Here is a 21,520-nt window from a genome sequence, read left to right as displayed (position 1 = left end):
GTTCGAATGTAAAGAAGTTGAATAAAAACAAGTCGCAAGCATATAGGGATTGGTTTATTCCAGTAAACTAACCTTTTTACACTGTGATGGCGTGAAATGAGGAATAAATAGATGCACTCTGTTCTGAAAGGTTATTTTTACTGGATTTTTTTTTTTTTTTAACATTTTGAAACCAAATAAAGCAAAAACATCTCTCTTCAGTTGCTACGCAGTGACCTGCATGAGGAGGTGAGACTGTTTCCATGTCCCAGCACTGATGAGGTTCGCTAACGTTCCTCCTGCTGATCCACGCTGACAGACGCTACACTTGTAATGAGCATCCAATCTAGTCTCAGAGGAACAAGCTGGAGTACAGTCCTGCTCCGCTGCAGGTGATCGGACGTCATTCTTCCATATGGGGGGCAGTTTGGAATGAAAACATGCATCTTCACTACAATGACTCAAAATGAGCAATACAAGTAAAAAATAAACATTCATTTTTTAAACATTGTTTTTCAAATAAAAGAAAACATTTCTGTTTATCTCCTGCAATAATTACATATTTATAGACGTAGAGGCCAATTTGAAGTAGTGGTGCGATAGATCCCTTTGTTTTATTCAATCCATTATTTATCCCGAGTCCCAAAGGCACGGTCCATTCCATCCTTTGAACAACTGATCCAAATACTGAAGGAGGGGGAACAAAAACAAAGATTGATTTTAAATATGCTCAGAAAAGAAAACATTTACACACAGAGAGGTGATGGATTGGCCTCACTTATGCTGTCTCTTCTGTTAAGTCGTGCTCTGAGTTTACAGTCGGATGTGCCAGAGATCGAAGGACAAAAGATTAAAAATCCAAAACAGGAAAGAAAACCAAAACAAAACAGCACTACAGTACACAGTTTTCAGAAGAGCCGTGCTCCGTAGCCAAATGTCTGTTTAATAGATTCGAAGTAGTATCTCTTCCAGCCCTCTTTCGTCTGCTCCTCCTGGCTGTTTGGGACGCCTCGATACTCCACCTTCAGCTCTGTCTCGCTGCTCCGGTCCAAGAACGTCATTGTGATCGTGGCGTAGTGCTCTGTGGCAAAAAAAAAAATAAATCCATACTTTTAACTATAAAAGCACGATAGCATAAAAGGAAGAGAGATCCGAGGAGATAATTTTTGACCCTGAAGTGAGCTACAGATGAGGATAAAATTATAGTAGGTGAATGAAAAGCTGACCTTTTTATTGAGCCATAACACAAACCACTGCTGTGCAATTATTATTTCACAGTTTATGTGTTTGAATTCATCTATACTAGTACATTTTTTTTTCAAATTTGAATTTAAATGGTCCAGTTTGTTGTATGATAGTAAGCACTGTTCCCACATACTGAAAAATAGAAACCTACCACAGGGCCAGGTGTTATACCGCCACTTCATAACTATTTTCTCATCTGGAACCTGAAAGCAAGAGGACTTGTGTTAGAATTTACTCAGGTAAAGTGACGTTAATGTGGTGCAGTACAGTCAAGTAAATGATTCATATACACAAATGCTTATTTTTAAATGTCATAGATCAGACTCACCAGCTCTGTGAACTCGCCCAGAATATTTCCATCTAGCAGACGAAACTTTCCGCCCTTCTCTCCATCCACTGTGGCTGAACCACGCGTGAACGCCTGAACCATCTGTTTATTGACAAGAAGCCCCAAAATCAAAAGAAGCAAAGTCCATTTTTACTGAAAGACTTAACAAGACACAACCACAGCCTGGGTTTCCAATCAAACACACAGCTGAGGCTCACCTCTCTGTTCAGAAAGACCCTGTAGAGTTCAGCTGGTGAGGTGAGAAACGTTTCTTTCAGTGTAAATTTACAGGTGGGGATCTTGACGCCGGTGTTGACGGGAGTGGCTGTGCTGGCAGAGGAGGAAATCTGTTCCACACAAGCATAGAAGTCTGGTGAGCACGGATCAGTTTATGTGCCATAACTAAAGCCTGGTTTAGACTTCTGCAGAAACGTCATAATTTTTGACGTAACTAGAAACTGCTTTAAACCTTCCACGTAATCTGACATGAACAACAACTGAATGGTGGGAATTTAACCACAGAAAGCAGGCTTAACACTGCTTCGGGTATCAGAGTAAATAAAATGGGGACAAAGTGAGTGTCAAAGTCCAAAATCTTTACTATGTGATTGATGTGCACCAACCTCAGTTTTATCCAGCTTAGCTTTGGACTGTGATGTGGACTGTGGTTTGGCCACACCATTGGCTGTGGGTAGGATCATCCCCTGTGTGAATTCTGCAATTAAAAAAAAGAAAGAAGAATTTGTATAAATATACCGCAATTTTCGGGCTATAAGCCGCTACTTTTTGCACAAGCTTTGAACCCTGCGGCTTTTAGTCAGGTGCGGCTTTTCTATGGATTGTCCATGATTTTTGTGATATCGTAAGACGATTTGTTTTGTTTGTTCCGCTCTTGTACGGCACTACGTTGCCTGGCGGAAGGGCATGTGATCAGACACACAGTATCGGGGTTCAAGAGTGGTATGTTGGTCACATGTCCATCCGCCAGGCAACGTAGTGCCGTACGAAGTAGCGCGAAAAACAAACTTCAAAGTAGCACTACGCGTTCAGCTGGAGGCGTGGATGATGAGCGGCGATAAACTTGCGAAAAGCAAGTTATGCTCCACCGGTGGATTCTGACAGTGTGGAAAAGTGTGAAAACATCCATGATCACCAACGGATTTCGAAGGGCTGGACTGCTGCATGATGGAGAGGAGGACACCGCCACGGCCCTTCAGAGGGTGTTCGACTCTGACACTGACAACGAGGATTTCTTTGGTTTTGAAAGTGACAACGAAGGAGAGAAGCTGAGAGTGGATGACGAAGCCATCCTGAGCCTGTTCGTTTCCGACACTGGAGAAGAGGACTTTGGTGGTTTTAGTGCACAGGAAGAAGAGAAAGATGGTGGTGAATGACTGACTTTTCTTCTTGTTAAAGCCGTGTCACTGCACCTGAGCCTAAAAGGTAGGCTGAATCTATTTTTCTGGTGTGCTGTAGGTTATTGTTATGTACTACATTTGTTACTCATTTATGAAGCACAGTACATGTTTTGTACTTGTAATTACCGGTACTTGTACATATACCCTAAAAAGTTATGCAAATATGTACCCCTAACTTGTTTTTCAAAATATTAATAAAAGGGGTGTGTCTCCAAACAGCCATCTCTTTCCTGACAATTCCCTTTGTGCATATTCTCTTACATATGATAAGTCAACATTGAAACACCTGCGGCCTTTAGTCAGGTGCGGCTAATGTATGTACAAAACAGGATTTTCCCCTGATTTTAGCTTGTGCGGCTAATATTCAGGTGCGCTTTGTAGTCCGGAAAATACGGTAAGCATTTGACCCTTTTCTTTGACCTAAACTGAATCTGGCAAACTCTTAACGCAAATTCTACCCAAAAAGAGTTTAACGATTTACAATCATGCATAATCTCAATGTGTTCAGCAATTAGGCTCTGGGAGAAATTTGCTGTTCGTTAGCTCACCTGTTTTTAAGAACCCAACGTAGCTCTGCAATGCGTCGCGGAATTTATCCACTCCTTTCGTTTTCATCAGGTTCATCAGCAGCGTGTCGGGTTCATCTTTGTTCAATGATACAGAAATCTGGACACGACACAGGAAAGTAAACTCGGTAAACTCTTCCTCCACCTTCCAGCCAGCCTGAATCAGTGTGCACATGTGCTTTGGTGAAACTTACATCAAGATCCTCCATGTCATTTTCATCAGACAGGTTTGGAACTTCAATTGTTCCTTTATACTCGACTCCTGCTTTTGACTTTCCTGTTCAAACAAAAAAGAATAAACATGTCAGCAAAGATTCAAAGCCTCTTCAAACCTGCCTCCTATTTTAGTAACGATAATAAAAATGCAACATATTAGCTCAGTCACTCTTCTCTATAAGCCACTGAAGCTTTTTCCCCCTATTAGATATAAAAATCTACCTGTTAAAGGCTGAGCTGTAAAACTTCACCATATAAGAGATCGTGCCCTGCATTCAAGATGTTTGCAAACAAGCTGGCACAATGCTGATTAAGTCTCAGTGCCTGCTAAATTATAGTCTGGAAGCAATGACGGTAACTGCCACTGTTAGCAGCCAAACGACCAGTTTCAGAGATACAATTAAAACCAAACTACTGCCTTAAATAAAACAAACAATAATGCTAGTTTTCTACTTACCAGTCCAAGTAGCTTTCACGTTCCACTCATAAAAGAAAATAAGTTTCCCTTTGCGGTTATTAATCGAGGCCTCTCCTTCCACCTTGCTGACTTCTGTCACTTCACACGTTCCCTCCTCATTCTCCACGCTCAATCCAAGAAGCAGAGATTTTAACTTATCTGATGACCAGTTTGTTGCATCTCTTTCCGTCCTGCAAAGTCCAGCAGAGACCACAAAGATAAGTGAGCACATCCGAACAGGGAACAAAAAACCCCAACACCTTAACTAAGGATTGTGCACTTTACAAGCCTTCTTCTCAATGTATTTTCAAAGTGTTTGCAGTCATACTCAACTGGGAAATTTGTTTTCTGAATCCCAAACATGAGATGCACTGACATGTCATCAAACATATGTCTGTTTGACACTGGTCGTTTGGCAAATGTGAGGCTAGACTGGCCAAGATTTACCTGCTCAGTCACATCAATTGTAAACTAGCAAGAGGAAGATCATGGTACTTGGATCTGCTCTCTTATTCACAAGGAGTTGCCACAGCGGGAAGCTCCACATGTTTAATTTGGCAGAGGCTTTACACCGGATGCCTTTCCTACTGGAACCTCTCCTCACATGACTGAATCAGATTCACCCTATATGGCCACTCATTATGCACTAGTTAAATGTGTTTAAAACAATATATAGTGGGAAGGGTTCTTTATCTTCATAACACAAAAGGGGGAGATCAAACAAAAAACACCCAACAACAACAACTGTGTACAGTTGTTGTGTACATTACTGGTAACTACTCAGGACGTCACAATTGGATCACCCAGTCAGATGGCCTCTGACATCAGCTTTCTAATCCTCTGCTAGATACAAATGTATTTTAGGAGGTCACCACAGCTGGAAGGTGGGCACAGACCGGCTTAAGTGACAAATCTGAGAACCACATTCTAGTTGACTGGTGACAGCGCCCCTTTAGTATGGCTGCTACAGAGAAAAGCCAGTAATCAAATGCTCCGGGATCATTACAGAAGACGAACAAATGCCATATTTACAAACTATGAATTCATTCGTATTATTTTGCGTAGGGCAGTTATAAAAAAATGCAGTCACGTTGTAATTGGGGCTACCACACGTGTTCTGGTGCAACCGATGAAACATTGGTAACCGTAAACTTACCAAATGCGAGAGACTATAAAGCTTGTTACTACACCAGAATACTGCAGTAGATACAATTAGTCATGCTGCATTTTAACGCTACTGATGTTAAAAGCCGTTACACATGCATTTGAAGCTTCAGCGGCTAGCTACAGGCGAAGCTAACTTAAGAACGCCTGCAATGTTAGCTCGCCTAATTGTTTCAAACTTTTATATACCTCAATACTTGAGGCCGGCTACAGACAAAATAATGACCTAACCTTACTTGATCCAAATCTAAACATATAAACTACAGTTTGATACTAACAGGAGCTCGGTGTGTCGTGTTAGCATTAGGCTAACAGCTAAAAACCAATGTCCTTTCATTAGATCTTACCAATGCCAATTGTTGACATTAGTCGCATCAGCTCTCTCCTCTACAATCCAACGAGGGTCTCCTTCTCCCCACTTCGCCATTTTGTTGAATAAATAATAAGAAACGTTTAACTGTGTAATGTTAAAAGCAGAAAGCCGGTGTCTGCCGGTGACTATCCACCGATGCGCACGCTGTTTCTAGAAGCCTCTGGCTGCTGCGGGCTCTCAAGCGGTGCTCCTGCGTTTACTCGCCGAGCACAGAAAATGCTGGAAACGGAACGTTGTGGAAGGAGGTAAAAAATGTCCCCCCTTTGCCGGAAGTCTGAAGAATAGTTCCGCGTTAGGAATGCAGACTTCTGGAACTACAAAAATAAAAATAAGTAAGTAAGCAAATAACTAAGTAAATACATACACAGATAGATGAACTTTGAAAAGACTTGTTTTTATTTTCCATTTCAAATGTTTGTTTTTTCCTAAAGAAACGCTTCATTCTGCCAGGCTCACATGAACTACTCATACAAATTACTTTTACAAGCATTTTTTTTTTAAACCAACCACACAAAATTTGTAAATGTTCCATTGTTTTTGTTTTTAATTTTAAGGATGTACTTCTTTTGTCTGTTCTTGGCTGTTTGCAAGGGGAAGACAAATTAAGGCCTCACCCTCAGGTTTATGAAAATGGAGACTTTTCACAGCTATGGGGCAATTTTTGGACAAAATAACTGATTAATTATGAAAACAACTCTTAGTGAAACTTCTGATGGCATGGCCTAAACATTTTACATATCTTGAAGTAAAAACCTGTGATATTAGACAGTGATTATAAAAATGAGTGGAAGACCGTGAGGGATTAAGTCCATGTCAGCAGATTCTCACCTAGAGTTTGAGTGAGTATAGCATGAGCTTTTATTTAGGTATGTTCCCTTTGCTGTGAGTTAAAAAAAAATGGCTGGTGTCCACTCACCAGACACTTCACCCGTTGACCACTGGTGGTGGTCAGAGGGCCCGGTGGCGCCAGTGTCCGACAGCCTCGCCTCTGTCAGTGCGCCCCAGGGTGGCTGTGGCTACAATGTAGCTTGCCATCACCAGTGTGTGAATGTGTGTGTGAATGGGTGGATGACTGGATGTGTAAAGCGCTTTGGGGTCCTTAGGGACTAGAAAAGCGCTATATAAATACAGGCCATTTACCATTCAGCTGCTCAGTAACATGGCTATCTAATCACAGAGCAACTCAATGCATTTAGGCATGTAGACACAGACTGAATATTTCATAAATTTCATAGCAGCAAGAACAGCAAACTCAGGCTACAGTTCACACAGGCGCATCAACAATGCACAATTAAAGATTGGAAAAATCCTGCCTGGTCCGATGAGTCTCGATTTCTGCTGCAACTTTCAGAAACAACATGAATACATGGATCCATCTTGGAGGTCTAATGGCATGGTGCATAACTTATTGGCACACTTTGGGCCCCTTAATATCAGCTGAGCATAATGTAAAAGTCACAGCCTACCTGAGTATTGTTGACCATGTTCCTCACTCTATGACCGCTTCTGGCGGCAGCATCCACCAGGATCATGAACCATGCTGCAAAACTCATCTCAAACAGTTTTTTTTTGTACGTGAAAGTGAGTTCACTGTACTCAAACGGCTTCCACAGTGAACAAATCCGATAGGGCACCTTTTTTTTTTTTAATATTAGTAAAATTAACATACAAACAAAATGCACCATATACTACACATTCAGAGAATAGACATTCCTTACATATTAGCAACTTTAATATATAGGAAACAGAAAATATAAAGATAGGGTCACATAATTAAACAGATTATTAACTCACTAAGTCAAAATCTTCCACAAAGGAAACAAAAAAGCAGCCTTTTTCTTTTTACCTAAAGTCAAAGATTTAACCAACAGGTTTAAGTTGTTTTTCCAGTAAGCTAGTGTTGGTTTGGTCTTAAAAAACGACATTTATGTATAAATTGTTTGCACAAGATTAATAATACATTAACACCATAATTAGCTTTCTTTTCTTTCAAAAACACTCTAAACATTATCATATTTAAGGTAAATGGGGTAATTTGAATCCCACTGGAATAAAGCCAGGTATGAAAATCCAACCAAAATATTTTTATAAAATTGCATAAAAAGAATAGATGGTCCCAATCCTCCTCTTCTGTTTTACAAAATACACAATTACCAGTTTCTATTTTGAATCTATCACCAAGGAGTCTATTTGTCAGGTAAATTTTATTCAAAATTTTAAATTGGACTTCTTTCCCTTTAGGAGGAATAGGGAAGGTGATGTAATCAGTTCTTATTCTTTCAATTTCTTCCCTTTAGAAATCTTTTAATATGTAATTACATCTAAGTAAATTTGGAGAATAAAGACTCCTTAATGAAGATCTTAGAAACTTATTATTGCATTTAACATCACAAAACTGAAAACCATCTATATATAATTGCCTTAACTTGGGGGAGATGTCAGAATATATTATATAATTTACAACTATGTTTTTAAGTGACAATGGAATGGATTTTATAACCCGATTAAATTTACTTTTAGAACATTGGATATTAAATTTTTGGCAAAAATCTTGATGTCCTAGAACATGTCCTTCCTCATCTACAAAATGGGCAATTGCCCAAACACCTTTTGATAACCAATCTTGAATAAAAATAGATTTTCTATTTGTCAGTATATATCAATTGTTCCAAATTGGGCTATTATGTGGAGTGAAATCATGTTTAAATAACATTTTCCAATAAAGAAGGACCTGTTTATGGAATTCAGAGAGTTTAACAGGTAGCTTAGTAATTTCAAAGTCACACTTTAGGAGAAAATCGATACCCCCCAGTGTGTTAAAGACCTTACTTGGTATAAAAAACCAAATGGAGTGTGGATTATTTAGGAAGGATTTTAACCATATAAGTTTCAAAACACCATTCATTATATCAAAGTCAATTGTGTTTCCACCACCTTCAGTGTATGGTTTAACCACATCATCTTTAGATATATAATGGCACTTATTCCTCCAAATAAAATTAAAATTCAAGCTATTAATTGTTTTAATAACTTTATTTGATATTGATAAAGAGTAAGCTGGATATATAAATCTAGATAAACTATCCATTTTGGTTAATAATATTCTTCCAAAAATTGTGATAATAGGGCACCTTTGAGAGGTGGTTGTGGTGACACGCAGCCGATAAATGAACAGCAACTGTGTGATACTGTCACTTCAATATGCACCAATATCTCAGAGGAAATTTTCCAGCACCATTTTGGATTAGTGCCACGAAGAATTAAAACAGTTTTTATAGCAAAAGGGGGCTAACCTGGGACTAGCAAGGTGTACCTTGCTAAAGTTGGCGTTTGGTATGTAACTTAATAATAAGTTATATCCTCTAATAAGTTAAATTAACTCTTATTATCTGTCTTATCCAAAAAGTAGCCCCACCTTCTGTTTTTTGTGTCAAGTCTAATAATTGTTCCAAAAAGGTTACAGATCAGTAGCTAGATGTTGGAGGCTCGAGGATTTAAAAGTCTGTCTAGGTACTGGTAACAGGGATGTAGATACAGTGGGGCAAAAAAGTATTTAGTCAGCCACCGATTGTGCAAGTTCCCCCACCTAAAATGATGACAGAGGTCAGTAATTTGCACCAGAGGTACACTTCAACTGTGAGAGACAGAATGTGAAAAAAAAAATCCATGAATCCACATGGTAGGATTTGTAAAGAATTTATTCGTAAATCAGGGTGGAAAATAAGTATTTGGTCAATAACAAAAATACAACTCAATACTTTGTAACATAACCTTTGTTGGCACTAACAGAGGTCAAACGTTTACTATAGGTCTTTACCAGGTTTGCACACACAGTAGCTGGTATTTTGGCCCATTCCTCCATGCAGATCTTCTCGAGAGCAGTGATGCTTTGGGGCTGTCGCCGAGCAACACGGACTTTCAACTCCCGCCACAGATTTTCTATGGGGTTGAGGTCTGGAGACTGGCTAGGCCACTCCAGGACTTTCAAATGCTTCTTACGGAGCCACTCCTTTGTTGGCCGGGCCGTGTGTTTTGGATCATTGTCATGTTGGAAGACCCAGCCTCGTTTCATCTTCAAAGTTCTCACTGATGGAAGGAGGTTTTGGCTCAAAATCTCACGATACATGGCCCCATTCATTCTGTCCTTAACACGGATCAGTTGTCCTGTCCCCTTGGCAGAAAAACAGCCCCATAGCATGATGTTTCCACCCCCATGCTTCACAGTAGGTATGGTGTTCTTGGGATGCAACTCAGTATTCTTCTTCCTCCAAACACGACGAGTTGAGTTTATACCAAAAAGTTCTACTTTGGTTTCATCTGACCACATGACATTCTCCCAATCCTCTGCTGTATCATCCATGTGCTCTCTGGCAAACGTCAGACGGGCCTGGACATGCACTGGCTTCAGCAGCGGAACACGTCTGGCACTGCGGGATTTGATTCCCTGCCGTTGTAGTGTGTTACTGATGGTGACCTTTGTTACTTTGGTCCTAGCTCTCTGCAGGTCATTCACCAGGTCCCCCCGTGTGGTTCTGGGATCTTTGCTCACCGTTCTCATGATCATTTTGACCCCACGGGATGAGATCCTGCGTGGAGCCCCAGATCGAGGGAGATTATCAGTGGTCTTGTATGTCTTCCATTTTCTGATGATTGCTCCCACAGTTGATTTTTTCACACCAAGCTGCTTGCCTATTGTAGATTCACTCTTCCCAGTCTGGTGCAGGTCTACAATACTTTTCCTGGTGTCCTTCGAAAGCTCTTTGGTCTTGGCCATGGCGGAGTTTGGAGTCTGACTGTTTGAGGCTGTGGACAGGTGTCTTTTGTACAGATGATGAGTTCAAACAGGTGCCATTCATACAGGTAACGAGTGGGGGACAGAAAAGCTTCTTACACCCTAATTTACGAATAAATTCTTTACAAATCCTACCATGTGAATTCATGGATTTTTTTTTCACATTCTGTCTCTCACAGTTGAAGTGTACCTCTGGTGCAAATTACTGACCTCTGTCATCATTTTAAGTGGGGGAACTTGCACAATCGGTGGCTGACTAAATACTTTTTTGCCCCACTGTAAGCTAATTACCATTGCTGCAAATGAAAACATCCAGAGGCAGAGGTAATAAGCATCATTAGCGATGATAATTACTGGTAATTACACCAATCAGAATTAAAGGGTCTTAAAAAACACTAATGAAAAGCCTCCAAATGTGGCTGCTACTGATTTGGGAAGATATAAACAAAGTGCAGTTTAACTACTTATTAAACCTGCAGTTTAGAAGCTTAAAAAACAACCATCAATGAGCAAAATACACAATTCTAAAATACTGTTCATGCAGCGTTCTTATCAAAGTGATCTCTAGTGAGATGGAAAATCACATGTGATCATATTTGAACTTGACTTTATTGTCTTTTTCTGGACTTATTATGGATTTGTAATCATCCATCCATTCGCTTCCGCTTATCCTTTTCAGGGTCGCAGGGGGTGCTGGAGCCTATCCAAGCTGTCATAGGGCGAGAGGCGGGGTACACCCTGGACAGGTCGCCAGTCTGTCGCAGTTTGTAATCAGATCTCTGATTTCTTTAGTACACAGGGAAAGTATAAAACTTAGTGTTCTTTGCATCTGTCTGTCATTGCATCACAATTTCCCGTGAATGGAAATATTTCCAAAGGTTATCAATACAATATATTACCAAAGACATTTCTTTTAAGTGTCTGTCCGCATAAACAAGACAGAAAAGGTGAAAATAAGAAAAAATGTTGCACTGAGTTAAATTAGACCCAACTACAAAGGATTAAAAGCGGTTCGATCAGCTACTGAAACCAGCTGACTTCTTGTTACCCCACCAGAATGATTTCTTTACCATTTTAAGAAAATACGAGCATAAGCAAAAGCAAGTCCTTTTGTGCCCCTCACCACCAAAAGGAAAAAGCTTAGATGGATTTTGTTTGTTTGACTTGTTGAAAACAGAGCATGCAGTGACTCAACAAGTATATACCTTTTTTGCCATGTATTAAGTGTAAAACTATGGTTTCTGTTATTTTACTATCTAAATCAGTTGACACCATTTGAACTTTATTCAAAGGCTTTATTCAAATTTGACTCATAATGGACCAGTGCCATTCAAAATAAAGCAGAGTAACTGTTCGGGGTTGAGCAAAATGATTTTATTATTGCGGTCTCAACAGACATAACATGTATAAACCATGTTTACACCTCACTGGGTAAGATCCACGCACTATTACCCAAAATGTGGTGTGTTAGTTCTGACCACAACTACCAGAGGCTCAGTCTGCATGTGTGGCAGTGTTTTTAAACCCAGTCATGTTACTGACCCGCTGCCAACAAACCTAATTAGTATAGAGAGATGTTCCACCAGGTGCCTTTAGTTTTCAGTGGCATCAAATTAAAAAAGAAGAATTATTTCATTTAAAAATAAATAAATAAATACAGTACTGTGCAACAGTATTGAGTCACCCCTCATTTCACTTCCAAGAAGCCAGACATTCTTGTTATTTTCATAAACTGGTCTTGAGCAATAGTTCTTCTGACTTTCTGAAGCAAATTCTTCTGTCGTTTTCAGTCCGCTCCTTGTTCCTGACTACTTTCAGAAGAATGTTTTATTCCTTGTTAAGGTGCTTAACACCTGACTTATTATTTGACAAGAAAACCGACAATTCAAACATATAAACCCATCTAACTGATGGGCTCAGCCACTGTTTTCTATACACATAACCAATTTTACATTGCAGCTTTAAGTGTAAAATGCCATAGTATCATACAGTATCACAGGCATTAAAAAAGCAGTTTTAGCTAAAAAGGTGGCATATCAAAGAAGTGACATTAAAATATTTGAGGAAACTAGACAAGTGGAATATGAAAACAAAAAAAGAAGTGTCAGATTGAAAGAAATGGGAAAAAATCAGCAAAGACATGACAAAGGACCTGAGAAACATATCTGGCACTTTACTTGATCCATCTAAAGTTTGCCAAAGCCTCATCAGAAACGGTCTCAATGGTAGGGTGACAATCATGAAGCCATTCTTAAGGAAGGAAACAGGAAGAAAGGGCTATGAGGGTATGACAATTTACAGAATAATTGAAAATCAGTGGCAACGCACTGTGGAACACTATCAGTGCTGGATTGGCCTTCCCAGAGCCTGGACCTCAACATTGTTGAAGCAGTGTGGGATCATCTTTACAGGAAACAGAACGATAGGCAGCCAAAGAAGAGCTTTGAGTGTCCTTGAAGAAGCCTGGAGAACTATTCCTGATTATTCCCATTCCTACTTAATGAAATCACAAGAAAGTTTGCCTAAGAGATTTTAGGCTGTGCTGAAGAATAAAAGTGGTCTTACCAAATATTGACTTCTAAGTTTATTAGGATTGTGCACATTCAGTTTTTGTTGTATGAGCTATATTTGTATTTGCACAATTTTCAATAACTCATGTCACCTATTTCCCATTTCCCTAACAAAATATAAAGAAATTAGGAGTGGTTAAAGACTATTTTTTAATATTATATAAATAGAATAATCGGTTTCTTGTTACAATTTTCTATTAAGCATTTTCTATTTTTATTATTTATTAATAAACTGGGTTGCGTTTTGATATTTGTGTCAGTGTAGAACTGTAGTATTACTGGAGGTTGAATCCACAGTGTAAGTGCTCATAATTCATACAGTGAGTAAAAAGGTTATAAGATAATTAACAAAGTACAAACACAGAAAAATGATGTTTTGCTAAACAATATTGCATTCTCTTGTAGGGATTTCGTTCTAATTTATGTTTGTTTGAATAAGTATTTTGTCATTTTACCTCTTAAAGTATTAAACTAATTCAGTTAAACAACTTAAGATCATATGTGATTTCTAACTTCCTGCACAATAAAAGCCAAAAGGTTTGTCGCCAGCCAGCCTTTTATATGTTTCAGTAAACTGGTAGTTGCAACTGTCAGTTAAAGACAGTGAAATCAGAAGTAAAATAATTCGCTATAAACAAAAGGCATAACACCTAAATGTCGCGATAACCTCATACATACTAGTTACTAGGCACGTATCGGAGTAAATTCGTGTTTCTTAGTCACTTTCCATGACTGGGTATAATTCCCCTCACCACAGATTGTTTTTCTTGTTAAAAAGGCCAGCGGTAAACGCAGCGTCAATACACAAAGAGTAACCAGAACATCATCAGATCTTCTACATCTTGTTCTTGAAGCCAGCATCGGGCTTTGGCTTGTTTGTTGAAGCATTAGTAGGCGAGAAAAGCAGGGAGAAATCATTAGAGAGGAATCCCAGGCATATGGCTGGCTTTTGTCGGCTCCCCTCCCCCTCCCTTCCTTCCCCTCCTGTCGTCCGCTCCGCAGCAGCAGCAGGACAGAGGTAGTTCAGTTTTTGAAGCCGTGGCATGAATGATCTCATCTGAACCTGATCTCCGCTTTCTCTGCTGTCGATCCTATGACCGAGACGGGAATTAAATTAACACAAACACGAGGTGAGTACGGCTACTGAAGCACCCGACGATAGTGTTTTTAACCAGCCACCCGGGTGACCGTGTGTTGTTTTTGGGGAACTTAACAGCCCCGCCGTGGCGAAAACTCTTGTTTTTGGCTAGAAAGGAGGAAGGACCGCGGACTGTGGGTGGGTGGGCGCTTTTAGCTAATTAGCTTTACGTTCGCTAGCATTCGTTTTATGTAAGAGGAAGTTTCCAAACGAATGCCGAGGGTTTTGTGCCTCCTTGGAGGCATTTTTTTTTCACGGAACATTTTATGCTAGCTAGCGGCAACCCAGAAGTGTAAATTCCGTCTGTAGCATAGCCGGCCGGCTAACTGTTAGCTACTAGCGCAAAATGGCCTCATTGTCGCTCGGTAGCTCTGTTGCTGAAAAGACAAAAGCATGCGGTAGTCACGGCCAGAAGCTCTCCGTCGCTTTTTACAGCTATTCTAGCGGTTTTAATTTGGCGACTGGCAGTGGTAGCACTATGTATTTGAGGGGGAAGTGGGAAAAATGTAAGCAGTGCTTTTTAAAAATGTGTTTATTCATTTAGTACGGCAGGCTGTGAAAGTGGTGGGGGATGGGCCATGCTAAGAACCATTGACGTAAAACGGGGCTGAATTTTGTTTGGCTTCTGCTTCCTAGCAAAGTAGAAAACACTTAGTTTAGTGAATGTATTTAAACTGTTTTAAATCCAGTTTAGTGACACTGTCTGTCTGACGTAAATACAACTGTAATGTCAGCATCAGAATAAAGTACTGATTTACACGAGGTGATTGTCTCCCCCCCCCCCGCACTTATTTCCTGATATGTGAGAAGTTTTTGAACACCACATATGTCAGCATTTTTGTAAAATCGTGTTAAAAAATGTGCGACTAAGTTTAATACATCAACATTAATGTGCAGGTGTAAATAAATACTATTTAACTGAGTATGAGCTCGATATCAGTCATTAAAATTAAGCGTCTGTAGCAGATCACTTTGGGTTTTAAAATCAATACATTCTTATTGGTAAAGTAAGTAAATCTTTTTTTAAAAATGTTCACTTGCAGATCGAGATGTTATTATCAGGAGTTTGGTTGTTATTTAGTGCTCATGTTAGGTTATCTGTCAATATTATCTTGATTGAAAGTGTTTTAAGTGGTTAAAATGTAAGAACATTTAGGGAATTGATTGTATGAGATTGTAGTTGTTTACATGTCCCACAGTGGAAAAACACAACGCACTGTGTATGTTGCCTGCTACAGATGACTGATCAGACTGGTTAGGACATAACTCGCTTTCAGTCTTATTTTATATATGACCTATATATGAATGGCTGTTTTTCTTATTGTTTTCAGGAATGTAATTCTAATTTCAGAGTAGAATCCTTAAGCTTTAAAAATGCTAAACTATAGGGTGTTCGAAAACAATTATCAGTATAAATGTTAAAAAAAAAAAAAGTTGTCATGTCCAAAACTGTTTTCTCTTCTGTGTGCAGTGATCCGTCTCTCAGGTTGTAGTTCTTCCTGTTTCTATTTAATGTCTTTTTTTTTCCTTTTATTTTTCTACTTTTTTTTTTTTCTTTAAGGAGGTAGTTCTCTCTAGTGTCTCTTATTTAACAGGGGCCAGTATTATTGCACCACATAAGAAGACAACATACGTCCGTAATCGTTTTCTCACCCTTTTCATTTTAGATCTCCGGGTATCTTCATAAATTACCTTTTCCCCCCTTTATTCTGTCCACTGTCAGGAAATGTTATTCTATGATTACGAGGACTCAAAGACCTCCAGGCTCCCAAGCCTTTAATTGTACTTACGAGCCACTTCTCTTTATTTTTTCCTTTTGGCATGGATTGTAACTTTTTGAAAATGTGGTGATCTGATTGATCAGCAATTTAGATGTATACTTTTCTATTAAATGTGAACTCACAAGGTTGTTGTTTTACTAGTTTTTGTCAGTATGCTATTGCACAACACCCCTGACTACACACTGTGTCAATGTTAAAATATGTAATTTGCACAGATTATGGGCCTTAGTTTGGCCTGGCATCCTAAAATAAAAATGATAATTTGGTGTAGAGATGATTTATGACAGTAACAGCAGTGTCTTGGGCATGGTAGTTTCTTTTTGATTCCTAGTTCCTGAAAAACAGGAAATTTCTGTAAAGTGATCCAACCCTCTCTGTGAATTGTGCCCTGTGAATCCTAACGCTAAACATGAATCAGTGTTGTTTTTCATTGTACTGATTTTTAAAATTTTGTGTTTTCTTTTTTTCCCTTTTAAAAAAAAATGTATATCACAAATAGAAATTTGAAGCAACTGGAATCATTGACCCAAATGCCCTGCCCACAGGTTTAACACAGAGGAGACAGCCGGACACTGCGCATACTGTTTTTCTGTCTGATGGAAAATTAAATGCCACAGGCTGCTGTTTGGAGCTCAGTCTCCTATTCACTTGCATCCCATTTATTTTTGGGAGTCAGAGGGGCCTTTAACATTAGCGGGAGTATTGTTTTGTTCCTGTAAGACATGTGTGTGTTGAAGTGGTATTTAATGAGGAAGTTGACTGTGCTTTTCTTCCCCTCCTCAGTGAAGAGAAAGTGAAAATCTTGTTCTGCTAGTTTTTGAAGCGTCGCGTGCGTAGACCTGGAAACCTGATATCCCTTGTAAATATTAGTGGCTCATGGTGGTACATTGTACTGTGAATTGTAAATGCTGTTACTTTCCATATCCTTGTCACTTTTACCCCCTTGAAAGCACCCTTATTGATTAGGATATCTTTTTGATTTTCTTGATCACAGGTGGCAGTGGGGGAAAGAAAATAAATGCACTAATTAACTTGAGTGCTGTTTTTGTTTTCTGACAGAGGTCTCTGTAGTCTGCTTACTTTGATGCAGTGTCCGCATTTAGTCGGTAACCATGCTATTTTCGGTGGCTCAGTGGTCTGTTAAAAGTGTGGTTGTTCCGCCCAGCAGGAGTCTTGCCTCAGACTGGCCTAAAATGGGCAGAAATGGTGCTGAACAAAAGCTGCTTGTCGCTCGTACAAAAGTACTTGAAGCGTTGCAGCCGGGACCAAGCTGCATTGCTATTGCCTGTGCCTCTCAACAGGAAAGGTATAGCAAACTTTAAGAAAAAAACTACAACAATTATTTGTTTACTGTAGAGTAAGCCTGTAGTTTATTTGTAAAGTCACAGCTGCAGTTCAGCAGATTGTAGCCCTAGCTCCCTCATGTCCACACAAATGTTACACCACATAGCCTCATGACATCACACATTTACATAATTAATTACATGGCACTTAATCTTTTTAACTATTTTAGCTAGTGACATTGACAGCAGTACACATTTTGTGTTTGTCTGTGTGGCACATTTCTTAATATTTAAGCAAGTGGTGCCATTGTGTTTCTCACTGATTTTTTTCTTTTTTGTCTCCTCGCCTTCACAAAAGAGAGACAACATGTTCCCGAAGGGCACCAAGCGCAAGTTCTCAGACTCTGGGGAGGAGGCCGTCTCCAGTGGCGACCAGGGCCCCGCAGCTCCTTCGGCGGCAGCTCGGATGCTGTCTTCGTCGTACAGTCTGCAGCGGCAGTCGCTGCTTGACATGTCGCTCATCAAGCTGCAACTTTGTCACATGCTGGTAGAGCCAAACCTTTGCCGTTCAGTTCTAATTGCTAACACAGTGCGGCAGATCCAGGAGGAAATGACCCAGGATGGCACCTGGCAGATAATGACGCAGGCCCTCGCAGCCGCCCAGTGTCCCACCGACCGCCTGGTGGCCACTGAAGTGCTGTGCCGACAGACTGATCCAGCAGCCCAGGCAGGGCAGAGCCCAAAGCCTTACGCAGTGGTCGGTGTGGAGGAAGGCTACCACTCTGAAGAGGTGGTCATGGAGGGAGATGTGGAGACGGATGTCACCATGTCTACTTTGTCACCCGTCTCCCCTCAGCTGTCCTCGGCTTCTTACCTCGCAGGTCCCTTTGGCATGGGGCCCTGCTGGGAGGAGGAAGAGGAAGACGGTGAGTGCGAGGAGGAAGAAGAAGAGGAGGACAGCGAGGAGTGCGTATCAGAGGGAGAGGAGGGAGACGGGGACCACCTAAGTGCAGACTCCAGGACAGGGGAGCAGGTTTTTGGGACTTTTGAGATCAAGCACCCAGCGCCGCCCCCTGACCCTGCGCTCGAGGAACTGTTTTCAGACGTGGACCCGTCTTACTATGACCTCGATACGGTGCTGACAGGCATGCAGAGCGCCCCGAAAATGGGGCCTTACGATCTGCTCGATAGCCTGTCCTCTCATGGGCCCACGGCCCTGAGCTCCAGCTCAAGCTGCAGGTCAGACCTGAACGAACTGGACCACATCATGGAGATCATAGTGGGATCCTGAAACTCTGAACATTCCTCTGGTCTGTACTGATGCCACAGACTCTTTCCAGACTATGCACAGTACACGTGTGTGTTCTGTATGTGGTATTGTTACACATAGAGATTGTTGGATGTTTTGGATCAAGATGGGAAATTAACAGCAAGCCAAGTAGATTTGAGGATGGGGGTATTAGAGATGTAGTTAGTCTCCTGTAACAGCCACTTGGGCAGGTTAACATCTGCTGTTGTGACTTTTTGTATAAAAAATAAAATGTAATTGGCAGTTACAATTGTGATGGTAAAATTAACAAATCTGGGGATTTAAAAGCTATGCTGGTGAGTTGGCAAAGCAGTTAGTTTCCCACTTTGGTTCTGAAATCCAAAACTCAACAATATCTGTGAGAAGGCAAAGATAATTACCTTATAACTACCATGATGCATTCTTATTTAGGTGTTTATGTCCGTCATTCACTCTGTCATGCTAGCTCCTTCTGGCCGTATTCTCTGCCATTTCATCAGTTCTATTTATTGTTACATGGACTGAGAAACAATTCCTCACACTACATGCATCAAAAACCAGAACAAATTGTAAATCCAAATCTATAAATCAATGCATATTTTCCTAGAGATTTGAGCAATTATGAATGGAATTTATGTATATGTACGTATGTGTATATAGAAATATATTTTTTGCATTATACAGCTGGGGGATTTTGCAGGCATCATTTGATATTATTATTTTTCCCTCCCAAGCGGTTTTTAAGATTTTAATAGCCAGTCTCAAGACGGTGTCTTCCCATGGTTTGGTATAGTCGACTGTAACAGGTGTCAGGACTGGCATCGTCTCACTTTATAGGCGCTGTTCTTTCATTTTCTTAAAAGCTTTACGCAGAGCAGGAAAATTGCTGCCAGTCAACAAACAAGGAGCAAGAGTTGTCATTTCTGGTAAGTTTACAGTAGCCAGGAGACAAATGAAGTAATTTTCCTGCTCTGCTGTCATTATGGATCCAATATCAGTAATAAGCAGCTTTTTCCTCACGCATTTTGGAGAAACCCCGGGGTGATAACTGCATCGAGAAGCCATATTTCTTTCTCTCATTTGTTATTCCAAGTGAAGAATTCTGTGTGTTTAACCCATCTAATTTATTGTTGTTTTATTTATTGTATTTATTTTATCAAGGTACAGACATGCCATGTTGACCTATCAATTCAACCATGAGGCCCGATGAAATTGTATTTATCCAAATTGTGCCCTTCGTTTCCAATGCAGTACCTATTTATTCCTAAGTTTTCTTTTTAAGGACTATTAGTAATAACAACAACCGGGTTACTATTCAAATTACTATGCAGCTCTGTCATATGTGTTTCAAAATGACTGTATACAAATCAAATGTCCTTTAATTCCTTTATGCAAACAGTTGCCTTTCTCCTAAATATGTGGAAAATCAAATGCATTCTTCAAAATTGTTCCTTATCGTGATGAAGAGATTAACTCAGGCAAATAAAATGTATTGACTAAAATACAGTATTACGACACGCTTAATACCTTACCACAACACTCCTGAAGGATGTCACTCTGGTCTGAATGGGAGCTAGAACTTCAAAGACTAATTATCGTTGTAAAATGTATGCATTTTTTTATATTAAGACAAAAACATTGTAGCATCTTTGTAAATATTTTTTATAATAAAAGGTGCAACTATTGATTGTGTGTGCTTGTTTCCCTTATTTTACAACAGGACATGTTACTGTTTAACTCTTTAAAGCCGGTCAGAGCAGCACGCTCCGTTTTGCGTAACTATTTTTAAATCCCCGTAGAACCGGAACCGCGTAAGCTAGCGCAATAATTTGTTTTGCATATGAAACCGGAGGAGTTGTACTTACATCTTATGCCATCAGCTTGTCCTAGGTCACGATTTCCTTCCACATATAGCTTTGCAAAAATTGCATAAAAAGTGCTTGCAGGAACAAAAACACAATATTCCAGAAACACGCTTTGCCGATCTGATCAGCTGTTTGTAACACTTCCTACATTTTTTGCAACTTTTTTGTATTTAAAGTTTTGAGGGATAAACCTCTTAAATTTCTCCAAGTAGAAGTATATGTAAAAAAACAAACGATTTTCAATTTTTTTTGTAGTTTATTGCACTTTTTTGCAATTTATGTAGTTACTGTGGACTTAATGCAGACACATTATTAAAATTTGGGCTATAATGGTTGTATTGATGTATAGCAACTTGAAATGCTTCCAAAAATGGCACTACAGCAAGTAAAAATATAAAATAAGCTCTGGCGGACTTGGTTCTATGGTAGGTCTTAAAGGGTTAACTATTTGTCATGGTTTTTAAATGGATCTGAAAGAAGACTTGTGCTTCTCTGTTTCTGTTATATGAGCGCCACTGTAAAGGATGCATATTAAGTTTTGAATAATGAAAGCATATGTAAATAAGTAATTCCTGTGAGTGAAAAGCCTAGGCTCCAGACAGCATCATACTCATTTTTTTCCCCAGTCTTGGCTCTGCGTGATGTTACTGAGAGTGGACATCTTTTTAATATCTTCGGCTTAAAACTGTGTAAGCACTGAGGCCCCACTCACCTCCGCTCCATGACACGGTGAGTTATCCAGTTGGAAGAAACTAGATGTGGTCGTTAAGAGACGGCCATGGACAGCAACCACACTCAGGTAAGCTGTGGTGTTTAGACTACGCCAAGTTGGTATTAAAATGCCCAAACTGGGCTAAACCACCAGCCTTTTTCCAATCCATTTCCACCCAGAGAACTAATGCTCGCTGGATATTTTTTCCTTATCGGACTATTCTCTGTAAATACATTCAAAGCAGTTCAATTCTATTTTATTTATACAGCGCCAAATCACAACAACAGTTGCCTCAAGGCGCTTTATATTTTAAGGTAGACCCTACAATAATACATACAGCGATAA

General features: G+C 39.8%; 2 protein-coding genes across 4 annotated transcripts; one reads left to right on the top strand and one right to left on the bottom strand.

Annotated features, from left to right (window-relative positions):
• Positions 1-33: 33 nt before the first annotated feature.
• ahsa1b (AHA1, activator of heat shock protein ATPase homolog 1b) lies at positions 34-5,973 on the bottom strand. Its single transcript, XM_085257508.1, has 9 exons — positions 5,721-5,973; positions 4,210-4,400; positions 3,731-3,813; positions 3,519-3,636; positions 2,176-2,267; positions 1,771-1,899; positions 1,553-1,654; positions 1,376-1,427; positions 34-1,060 (listed from the first exon to the last, which is right to left on the bottom strand). The coding sequence occupies exons 1-9, from the start codon at positions 5,798-5,800 to the stop codon at positions 888-890; spliced, it is 1,020 nt and encodes a 339-aa protein (XP_085113634.1). The 5' UTR covers positions 5,801-5,973; the 3' UTR covers positions 34-887.
• An 8,015-nt stretch (positions 5,974-13,988) lies between these two features.
• On the top strand, positions 13,989-20,283 carry cdca4 (cell division cycle associated 4). 3 transcript variants are annotated; one of them, XM_085257280.1, is made up of 2 exons: positions 13,989-14,238; positions 17,196-20,283. In XM_085257280.1, exon 2 carries the CDS (start codon positions 17,678-17,680, stop codon positions 18,599-18,601), a length of 924 nt encoding a protein of 307 aa, XP_085113406.1. In that variant the 5' UTR covers positions 13,989-14,238; positions 17,196-17,677; the 3' UTR covers positions 18,602-20,283. The 3 variants fall into 3 exon arrangements, with proteins under 3 accessions (XP_085113406.1, XP_085113405.1, XP_085113404.1); XM_085257279.1 differs by having other exon boundaries at positions 13,990-17,333; positions 17,669-20,283; XM_085257278.1 differs by having other exon boundaries at positions 13,991-14,238; positions 17,669-20,283.
• The last annotated feature ends 1,237 nt before the right edge of the window (positions 20,284-21,520 follow it).

This window comes from Mchenga conophoros, linkage group LG19, assembly GCF_057382185.1.
Source record: "Mchenga conophoros isolate Kocher_MC1m ecotype Shallow Benthic linkage group LG19, M_conophoros_male_GT1.1, whole genome shotgun sequence".
Taxonomy (NCBI): domain Eukaryota; kingdom Metazoa; phylum Chordata; class Actinopteri; order Cichliformes; family Cichlidae; genus Mchenga; species Mchenga conophoros.
The sequence above is the reverse complement of the archived record's forward strand: the minus strand, read 5'-3'. Positions and strand labels throughout refer to the sequence as shown.

Bases quoted from the DNA above. Each gene is read 5' to 3' on its own strand.
- ahsa1b (XM_085257508.1), bottom strand. From the start codon at position 5,800: ATGGCGAAGTGGGGAGAAGGAGACCCTCGTTGGATTGTAGAGGAGAGA. The intron at 1,655-1,770 runs GTGAGCCTCAGC...GTCAATAAACAG, and splicing joins GGGTCTTTCTGAACAGAGAG to ATGGTTCAGGCGTTCACGCG. The intron at 1,428-1,552 runs GTGAGTCTGATC...TCTTGCTTTCAG, and splicing joins TGGGCGAGTTCACAGAGCTG to GTTCCAGATGAGAAAATAGT.
- cdca4 (XM_085257280.1), top strand. From the start codon at position 17,678: ATGTTCCCGAAGGGCACCAAGCGCAAGTTCTCAGACTCTGGGGAGGAG.